At 46.8% G+C, this 10,611-nt stretch overlaps 1 protein-coding gene across 16 annotated transcripts in view; it reads left to right on the top strand.

The window, feature by feature from the left end:
- Positions 1 to 3,616: 3,616 nt before the first annotated feature.
- NACA (nascent polypeptide-associated complex alpha subunit) overlaps positions 3,617 to 10,611 on the top strand; it is a 13,078-nt gene continuing 6,083 nt past the window's right edge. For 4 of the 16 annotated variants that reach the window (XM_015557449.1, XM_015557454.1, XM_015557451.1 and 1 more), the window contains exon 1: positions 7,030 to 10,592. In XM_015557449.1, coding sequence (XP_015412935.1) covers positions 7,068 to 10,592 — 3,525 coding nt within the window. In that variant the 5' untranslated portion in view covers positions 7,030 to 7,067. Of the gene's footprint in view, positions 3,876 to 4,397; positions 4,417 to 4,735; positions 4,870 to 7,029; positions 10,593 to 10,611 lie in introns of those variants that run through there. The other 12 variants (XM_015557453.1, XM_015557450.1, XM_006777892.1 and 9 more) reach the window with 11 other exon arrangements.

Below are 10,611 nucleotides of genomic sequence, written 5' to 3'. Positions count from 1 at the left end.
GTTATACTTGTCAAAATACTTGGACTTCCTATATATCCAGATAACTTTAAAGTTTTCATTTCTTTGGTATTTGATTTTGTGTAATAGATTCTAAAGTGTCAGATTTCTTTTTCCTGGTTTTACAACCAGTCTAAACAACATCCCTTTTGCCCTAGCCCGTTTGGCTCTCGATAGAGCGCTGGCCTGCAGACTAAAGGGTCCTGGGTTCGATTCCAGTCAAGGGCACTGTGTTGGTTGCAGGCTCCTTCCCAGGCCAGGCCTGGTCAGGGCACGTGCAGGAGGCAACCAGTCAATGTATTTCTCTCACATTGGTGTTTCTGTCTTTCCCTCTCTCTTCCACTCTGTAAAATCAATGGAAAAATATCCTTGGGTGAGGATTCAAAACAAAACAAAACAGCCTCTTTGGTTTGCATTCTGTTTTCTGAGAAACACTGGGAAGCAGGCTATCAGACTGGTACTTTCTGTGATTTATGAAAATATTCCAAATTAAAGGAATTTGCATTTCCTTTAACATTGTTTTCTCTATAGCCACACCCTTTTTTTAATTTAATCTTTTGGTTTATATCAAACCCTATAATACAGTCAACATACTGAAATGGCCCTGACCGGTTTGGCTCAGTGGATAGAGTGTCGGCCTGCGGACTAAAGAGTCCCAGGTTCGATTCCGGTCAAGGGCATGTACCTTGATTGTGGGCACATCCCCAGTAGTGGGTGTGCAGGAGGCAGCTGATCGATGTTTCTCTCTCGATGTTTCTAACTCTCTATTCCTCTCCCTTCCTCTCTGTAAAAAAATCAATAAAATGTTTTTTTTAAAAAAACATACTGAAATGCTTTGCATTTCTTTCTCTTCTAATTTTTTAAGAAAAAATATTAAAGATTATAGTTCAAAATTCTGCATTATTTGAGCTTCTGTGTACTATGTATCGTTCAGTCTTCAAGTTTGGGGGAAAAGTGGATCAATTGAAATTCCTAAATACAAAATTAATAGAGACTCTTTGGTTCACCTTAAGAACTCAGAATGAGAATAGGACTGGTGTTACACTTTCAATGAGATCTTTTAAGCTTCCAATATGTCTAACATTCCAATATGTCAATACTTCAATATAAAGTCCTTGGATAAAAGTTGGTATACTAGCCCATAAAATTAATTATAAAACATATCATACACATGTAGAAATAAATGTTTGATTCCTGAAGACAGCAGAAAAATGCTCAAAGACTACTGACTTCCCTACCCTGGCTGGTGGTGCAGTGGTTAGAGCATCGGCCCATGCACTGAAGGGTCTCGTGTTCAATTCCCAGTCAAGGGCACATACCTGGGTTTCAGGAGGCAACCTGTGGATCAATGTTTCTTCTCTCTTTCACTCTTTCTGAAAAGCAATGGGGAAAATATCCTCAAGCAAGTATTTTTTTTTAAAAAAGACTTGACATTTTTTTTAGTATATTTTATTGATTTTAGAGAGGAAGGGAGAGAGAATCATTGATTGGCTGCCTCCTGCACGCCCCCTACTGGGGATTGAGCCTGCAACGCAGGGATGTGCCCTTGGCCAGAATCGAACCTGGGACCCTTCAATCCACAGGCCGACGCTCTATCCATTGAGCCAAACCAGCTAGGGCAGACTATTGACTTTATTATTTGATTTGCCAACTCCTATATATGTAAGAATTACAGAAACAAAGGGCACAGAACTGGTTTCCATCTCCAAACTTGCCTAATTTATAAAGAAATCCAAAGAAAGAAAACAGACCCTTCCTTAGTGAGTTATTAACAGCAGAGTTAGAAGTCAGTGGGCTTTTTGGCAAAGGGGAATGGTAAAAATGTAGGTAGGTTTATTTGTCTAAAGAGATTAATTGGCAATTGCTGGACAATTAATTGGCAATTACAATCTCAAGGTAAATAGACTGCATTGACTAATCTCCCAGGTCACTTATTACTTAGGTAGAAATTCTATCTATAAGTTTATAAATAGTAACAATAAATACATTTTAAGTAATGTACATATTTTACCTAATTTAATCTTCCTAACAATCCTATTAAGTAACTACCATTATCAGCCGGTGAGGAAATTAGGCACAAATTGGTTAATTGCCTAAGGTCACTATTAAGTAACCAAGCTGAGATTCAAAGTAATCTGGTTTCAGAGTCCATGTTTTTTTTATTTTAGAGAGAAACATCAATTCGTTGTCCCTTTTATTTATGCATTCATTGGTTGCTTCTTGTATGTACTCTGACCGGGGGTCAAACCCAAAACCTTGGTTTAAACAAGTCCACGCTCTAACCAACCGAGTTACCTGTCCAGGGCCCATAGTCTGTGTTCTTAATCACTCCACAATGTTGCCTCTCCAATCTGAAGAGAATTTAAGAATTTCTCATTCCTGGTAAACTCCACTATTTCATTTAATCCTAATTCACTAATCCTAATTCTCACTTCATTATGGTAAAGATTTTGAAAATTTTAAAGTAGCTTTCAGAGCATTTTAAATGTTCACTGCTTCCTTAAAAGGCAGCCACAACTGTCTTAACCCCTTACCCAACAATTTTTTTGTTAAAAACGTTTCTTTTTCAGACTAATTTTTTTATTTTGGTTCTATATAGTATTTTTGATGCTGGTTATGAAAACAGTTTGTAACTCGTCTTCCTATAAACCATATTTTTTTACCATATTTTCTTAGTATACTCGTCGACGACTGAAAAAGAACATTTTGTGAAAACGAGTATACACGTTTTTGCGGGGGAAGGGGTTAAAGCCATAGGTCCAACAAATAGTGTTAACCGGTTCAGGTAATATACTGTATTTGTTGAGTCCTTTTGTGGGGCTGACAGAGTATGGAAGTCAGGGCCTTTTCATTAGCAAAACACTGATTTTACATTCTACTTTTTAAGAATATTACTGGGCCCTGTAGTATTCTACCAAGCAGCTCAGTTGGTTAGAGCATCATCCTGATATGCCAGGATTGTAGGTTCCATCCCTGGGCAAGGCACATACAAGATTCAAACCGTAAATGCACAAATAAGTATAACAACAAATCAATGTTTCTTGATAATATTCTAATAATTATGTATGGTGCCATGGGTGCTAAATTTATCAAGATGATCACTTAGTAAGCTATGTAATGTCTAATGACTGGGGTGTACACCTGAAACTAATATAAATGTATGTCAACTGTAATTAAAAATAAAAAATCTTTAAAAATCAGTGTTTTTCTCTCCCTCTCCAAAAAAAAAAAAAAGACTGCTGTATGGGTACTTAATGTGGGGTGCTGGACCCAAATGGATGAGTTTCAGGATATGTAATAGGCGCCTAAAATATCAGGCAAAAAGAATTGTATTTTGACTTCAACATCAGTCAAAATTGTGTATTCCAAAAATAAGGGTTAACCTGTAGGTCACTGCTACCTTACAATGGTGTGAATACAACCTCTGTAGCATTCCATATTATTTAAAACCTCATATTTCCCTGCATTATTTGAGAAAGGAGACGCAAAAGTCGAAATAATAACGCTGCACTATTTGCAGAGGTAGGGTGCTTCTCTCGTGGCATTTACCCTTCCTTCACGTGTCCAGACGCTTCAACCTGGGGGACGGAAGGGGTCGGCTATCTCCGGACCAGTGGCTCGGAGCAGACAGCTCCCGGCAGGCCAGCGCGTCCAGCTCTGAATCCTTATCCTTATTTAGACTCGTCACCACCCCTGCTGGGAACAGACAGGCGGCCGCGGACGGGTCACTAGTGAGAGGAAGTGACTGGCTGCAGCTCCTGACCCGGAAGCGATCTCTAGTCCCGCCCCCTCCGCCTGGCTTCCTCCTGCAACAGGCGTGGGTCACGCTGTCGCTCGCTCTCTTTCTGCCGCCATCTTGGTTCCGCGTTCCCCGCACAGTAAGTTGTGTCCTCGCTGTTACTCTATCCGCAACCATCCGCCTTTCTGGCGGCCTAAGCCACCCCGGGGGACTGAGACCTAAAGAGAGTTAGAGGCTTTATGTGGGCCCCCCCAGGTTCCTACTCGACCCTGGGAATTGTGGCTTTGGTGTCACCGGACAAAATGGGGTCTGCGATTGGTGTCCTGGCAAAAGCAGGGCAGGAGGGCCGCGGGCCGCGCTGTTAGTCCGGGGCTGGCGTGGTGGGAGCCTTGGCCGTGTTGGGGGCGGAGGCGAAGTGTGTGCTGTTGGGAACGGCTTCAGGATCACCCGTAGGAGGTGAAGGGGTCACGGCCTTGGAAGTCCGCCCCCTCCCCCTCCGCGCGCACACACACGTCTTATTGTGACGAGTGTTTGGGGCTAAGGCTCCCTCTTTTCCCTGTTGATTCCCGAAAGTCGGCCCACGGAGACCTGGAGGTCCAGCCCGGGCGGCGTGAACGGGAGGAAGGAGGTGGTTCGTAGTAGCGTCTGCCGTGCCCCGCGGCCGGAGCCTCCCTCTCGGGGTGCGAACGCAGTGCCGGTGGCCGCCGTGTGGGGGGTGGGGTTGGAAACGGGGAATCAGACGAGCCCCCGGGGACCGGGAAGGCCGCCCTCTGCGGAGTGGAGAGCAGCGGGGAGGAAGGGGCGACTCGCCGGGTTAGCGATGTGCGGGTCACGTCACGCTTCTCGGCTCTTGCCAGCTCCCTGGGGAGGGTTGTCCCCAAACACCCTCGTGATGGTTTTGCGCCACGGTTTTCTGCAGTTTTTGAAAAATACCTGCCTCTGGGTTGGGGACAGCAGACCGATCCCGGTCAGTTCAGGCCTCCTTTTTATTTCCTTCAGAAATGCCCGGCGAAGCCACAGAAACCGTCCCTGCTACGGAGCAGGAGTTGCCCCAGCCCCAGGCTGAGACAGGTAGGACCCCCTAGTCCCCGCGCCGATGACTGAGATGGTGAGATGGACCCTAAAGCCATTCGGGGGGTGCAGCGACCAAGAGAAGGCCCTCCTTGTCTCTCGTTAGAGACGGTGAGGCTGTAGCTCCGTCGGGGATGAGCGTCCATGGTATTAACTGCTGTCCTTGGAAGGGACTTCATTTGGGAGTTGGGTGAAAACCGTATATTTAAGATTCCAGAACGTGGGAAGCTCCCTGGCCTGTTTTGTAGGCGGGGCCACTGCCTCCAAGGGAGCTTGCAAAGCTGGGCTGGGCAGGGGCTCAGTGATTCTTTCCTATTTGAACTGGATGACACACTGGCAGGCCAAGGAGACCTGAGCTTTTAAGAAGGTCCAGCCAGCAAGTTGCATCAAGGTTTTAGATGGCAGAGCTTGGCATTGTGCCCTCATCATGTGTCTGAATGAGATGTGTGCTGTGGTGAATGTGCCCTCCTGAGACCAAGGACCCTCTTGGTCGGTTGACTTGTTTTATGGATTGGTGATGAGATGTCCAACAGCTTGTCTGGAACCCAGAATTGAATTAAATCTTTCCTTTGACTATTCTTCAGCTTTGAAATTAATGAGTGTAGATAGAACATGGTGTAAAGGCAAGTTTTGAAGTCTGGTTAAAGTGCTTCTCTATAAAACTTGAGAAAGGGATTAGTGAAACTACTTTTTTAATGAAGATCTTGCTGAGTTGTGCAAAACTAAATGAAGGGAATCTTCAGGGTGTAATCTTTTTTTTTTTCTTCTTATAGTAAATTAATTTTTTTTTAACTGCACCTGTCACTTAAGAACAATTCCCGTCTTCTGGAATTAAAATAGAGTTGTTTGTAGTTGAAAGTGTTAAAGTCCGCCCTCTCCACCTGTCTGATTTCAGCAGCTGAAGGGATTAATACAGCTGCTGGTAAAGAAAAGGGAGGGCGTCCCTGAGTTTGGGAATGAGCTATGGGAAATCTTTGAACTATAGGGGACTAAAGGGCTGCTCTCTAAAGATCCTGTAATTCGGTGCTAAATAAAAATGCTCAGGTCTCGTTGAACAACTTGATTTTACAAATGTAGAGAGTGAAATTCAGATGAATTTCGAATAATTTGGTTTCAAGCTTCAAAAGGAATGCCATTAAATAGAGTACCTGAGAAAACTATCTCAGGCAATCGGTTATTGTGTCTAAACCAAGTAATTTGGTCCTTATCCCACAGAGGAAAACATTCTAAGTTTCAAATTCTGATTATGTTAGAAAGCATTGCATTTTAATCATAAGACTTTTACCTACCAACCCTCCAAGAAAAACTGGTTGAGCTGCCTGTCTTTTCTGTGCTACAATACTTTAAGAAAATTGTGAATTTGCATGCTACAGGCTTTTTTGTTTTGTTTTATTTTAAATATTCCCTTCAAAGTGTTGAGCATTTGTTATTCTACTCCTGTGTTACCTCCTGAATAGTAAGCATGGATTTTTCTGTCATTCAGAATATCTTGCTTAGCTTTACTCTAGTGCCAAATACTGGTCTATTTTGACAGAATGACATACTTATCCACATTAAGGGGTGGGGATCCAATGTATTCTCTCCACTGCAATTCCCTACTTCCAAAATAGAACTGCAGTCTGGCTTAACCAGTTGGGTTACAGTATTATAATACAGTCCCTACCCTTGTGACTAAGCTCTCTCTACCTGGCAGTCTAATTCTTCTGAGATTGATGTTTGGAGGTAACATTACCTGGGAAGGTCTGTAGACTGTGGAATACAACTCACTTGTTTTGTTTGTTTGTGGTAAGAAAACAAACTCTGAAGCACGGGGAGGCTTAGTGACTGATTTAATAGTTTAGTATTAAATTCTGAAGCGTTTCAACTTTATGAAGAATTGAATTCTGCCAGACACCCATTTCTTTAAGCCTTATTCAAAGAGTCAGGTTTTTCCTGACCTGGTGGTAACCTGAGTATATAAAGACCTGGTTTTGTCTCATTCCTCATCATCACCAACACTCACTACCTTCCTATTCCGGTTGTCAGTATCTGTTTTAATTAGTTCCTGGTCCCTGGTGGACAGGGTGGAACAGCTGTTTTTGTGGTGGTGATTCTATGGCCTGTGAGAAGACTTGGAGTTCATTTAAGGAAGGAAGGGAGGGGTGTATTCTTACTTGACCCCTGAATTATGTTTCGGAAGGGTTGCTATTGCCTGTCACCTTTGTCTAATCCTGTGTGGTGACTTTCCTCAGATTAAAAATTCTGGTGTTTCTTAGGAAACATGTTGTACCAAGTTGGGCTGCATAACTCACCTTTATTTTTTTCCTTCCCTTGCCTTTATTCCCTTTTTTGCTTTTCTCCTCCAGCTGTGCTTCCTGTGTCTTCAGCCTTGAGTGTCACTGCTGCCTCAGGGCAGCCTGTGCCAACCCTTCCCCCTCCTTGCTCCCTGCCCCCACAGCAGTACCCTCTGACAACCCCTAACCAGCCTACCCCATTCCTTTCTCCCTCTGCTATTGCCTCTACCCCCTTTGAAGCTCCTTTTCCACAGGCATCGTCTGGGACAGCCCTGCCCTTGGGAGCTGCCCCTACGCTCCCTGACACCCCAGCTTTCCTACCAAACCTAATAGGGCCTCCCATCTCCCCAGCTGCCTTAGCTCTGGCCTCTCCCATGATAACTCCAACTCTGAAAGGTGCCCATCCCTCTTCAGCTCCCTTGACTCTGGTGGCCTTGCCTCCCCACTCAGTTCAGAAGAGCTCTGCTGGTCCACCTAACCCCATTAGTTCACCTCCTTCAGCTGCTGTGGCTAAGTCAGGGTCCGTGACACCACTGTCAGCTCCCGTTGCTTCCTCAGAACCAAAGACCTCTCCTATTCAAGCTCCCTCTCAAGTAGTCCCTAATCCAAAAGTTACCCCCATTCCTCCGTATACGGCCAGTGCTGCTCCTTCCCAGCCTTTAACGCCCTTGGCCTCTTCTGTTCAATCTGGAGTGGCCTCCTGTGCTCAGACACCACCCACTACTCCCCTAGCCATCACTTCCCCTCAGGTCAAAGGCATACCTATTTCCTCACCTCTGGCTTCTCCACAAAACCCTGTAAGCCTCAGCCTAAAGGGACCCCTTACTCCACCTGCTGCCTTACCTCTTTCAGCCCAGTCTGTTCCTATGACTCCCAGTGTCCCCCCAGTTTTCCTCACTCCTATGGGCTCTCCTCGTGTACCTTTACATCAGAGTTGTCTTGGTTCTCCTGTCCAGTGCGTAGGTCAAACAGGCCCTAATGTTCTGTCCGATTCTCTAGTGGATACCATTTCTGTACACCACTCTTCCCTAGGGGCCTCTTGCCCTTCTCAGCAATCTGTAATTTCTCCCCCTCCTTCCAGAAATGAGGTGGCTCCTGCTGCTGTGACTGCCTTTCCAGTGGGGGCTCCAGCTTCCTCTGTGCCTCTGTCGGTTGATAAGGGACTCTCTACCATCACTAGTGTATCCTCCTACAGCTCTTCTGGTTCCTCAGCTGTCTCTTCTCCCTTATCTCCTACAGCCCCTCTCACCCTCAAAGGCTCTCCTAATGCCACTCATCAGCCACCCTTAGAGGCCCAGATGCCTCCTGCTTCTCCAGGAAGTCCAGGCTTGAAAAAAGCTCCTGTTTCTTCTGTTGGAATTACCTCACTTGTGATGACTAACCCCTCTACAATTTCTGCCACATCTACCACCTTTGAGGTAGTAAATGCTACTTGTGTGTCTCCTCCAATTTCATCAGGTCTCATAAGTAATAAGAACTCAGCTTCCCATACTGCCTTGGCTATGACACCTGTGGCTCCCAAAGAGCTTCCTTCTCCTTGGGTAACAACTGCTCCGGGGATACCAGGCTCCCCTCCTCTGCCAGCACCTGAGGAGCTCAAAAGTCTCCCTGCTTCACAATTGGTCAAGTTCCCAACACAGAAAGATCACCAAACTGTCCCTGCCTCTCCTGTAGGAACCCCTATTTCACCAGCTCAGGCAGGACTCCCTACCAAGAAAGACCCTATTGTACTACCATTGGCGCTGGCAGCCCCTCAAAATCCTCCCACTCCCCAAAGTACATCTTCTCTGGAAATATCTGAAGTCACCTTAGCAAGCAAAAGCCGAGTAGAGCCTCTACCTGTAGGTAAGCCAGCTGCTGCTACTCCCCCTCCTCTGGGTGCTATTTCCCCAGCCTCTCTAATCAAGACAGATCCTTATGCAAGTCCAGACCCTACCAGTGTGCTTCTCAAAGGTTCTCTTCCTACCCCAAGTGTAGCTACATTTCCTTTGGAAAGTACTGCCACTTCTGCGGGGACTCCTACAACTACCAAAGGAACCTCCACTCCTACAACGACAGCCAGCCCTTTTCTAGAAGGAACTGTCTCTTTAGCACCTAAAAGCCACCCAGCCAAGAAGGGTGCTTCTGCTCTTACTGCTTTACCTTTGGTTCCTCCCACCTCTGAAAGTTGTTCTGTGGCTCCAGCCATGACGTTATCCCCACAGAATGTTACTTCTCCAGCTACTGTAGCACTGTCTTCTGAAATTCCCAAATCAGAACCCTTTCCCTCTCTTCCCCCAGCTGGTAATCCTCAAGTTACAAAGATAGGTCATAGTGTTTCTCATAGCTCAGCATCGGCATTTGTGGCCTCCTCTCCTGAAGGATGCCCAGCTGAGGATGTTGGTGCTTCTGTTGCTGCATCTTCCAAAGGAACTTACCTAGCCGAATCCCCATCTTCTTTAGGGACTAGTGTGTCTCCTCAGACTGGAGGACCTCCAACCAAGAAGGGTTCGGCTACCTCTACTACCTTAACTCTTGCCCCCTCTGTTTCTAAAAATGTAGCTGCTGTCTCTGATTCTCCTGCTGGCAATCTCTCATCTCCTGTTTCTCGAATTGAAGCTTCCTTTCTTCCAGAGGCCAGTTTTTCTTTTCAAGTCCCTGAGGAATCACTAACCAAGAAGCATTCCCCCACTCCTCCATCCCCCAAAGGGGCCCCTACTTCCCCAGCTGCTGTCTCCTCATCCCCCAAAGGGGGGCCAGCAAAACCATCCCCTAAAGAGACTCCTCCTCCTCCAGCTATTACTCCTTCCTCTCCCAAAGGAGCCCCAGCTACTCCACCTCCCAAAGGGGCCTGCACTCCCTCAGCTATGGCTCCTCCCTCCCCAAAAAGGGGCCCAGCAACCTCATTTCCTAAAGAGACTCCCAAACCCCCAGTTATGTCCCTTCCTTCCCCTAAAGGAACCTCAGCAACTCCATCTTCCACAGGGCCTCTAGCTATGCCACCCCCCAAAGAGTCTCCAACACCCCCAGCCTCCAGAGGGGCCCCAGCAATTTTATCCCCCAAAGAGCCCTCAGATACACCAGCCCCCAAAAGGGCTTCAACAACTCCATCCTCTGAAGAGCCCTCAGCTGCCCCAGCCCCCAAAGGGGCCCCAGCAGCTCCAGCCCCCAAAGAGCCCTCAGATACACCAGCCCCCAAAAGGGCTTCAACAACTCCATCCTCTGAAGAGCCCTCAGCGGCCCCAACCCCCAAAGAGGCCCCAACAACTTCATCCCCCAAAAGAACCCCAGCCTCCAAAGGGGCCCCAACAACTCCACCCTCCAAAGAGCCCTCGGCTGTCCTGGCCCCCAAAGGGGCTCCAGCGGCTCCATCTCCCAAAGAACTCTCGGATACCCCAGCAACCCCATCCCCTAAAGAGCCCTCAGCTGCCCCAGCCCCTAAAGGGGCCCCAACAACTTCATCCCCCAAAAGAACCCCAACCCCCAAAGGGGCCCCAGCAACTCCATCCCCCAAAGAGCCCTCAGCTGCCCCAACCCCCAAAGCGGCCCCTG

Source organism: Myotis davidii, unplaced genomic scaffold (genome assembly GCF_000327345.1).
Source record: "Myotis davidii unplaced genomic scaffold, ASM32734v1 scaffold509, whole genome shotgun sequence".
NCBI classification, from domain to species: Eukaryota; Metazoa; Chordata; class Mammalia; order Chiroptera; family Vespertilionidae; genus Myotis; species Myotis davidii.
This window is presented reverse-complemented; position numbering and strand designations above follow the sequence as displayed.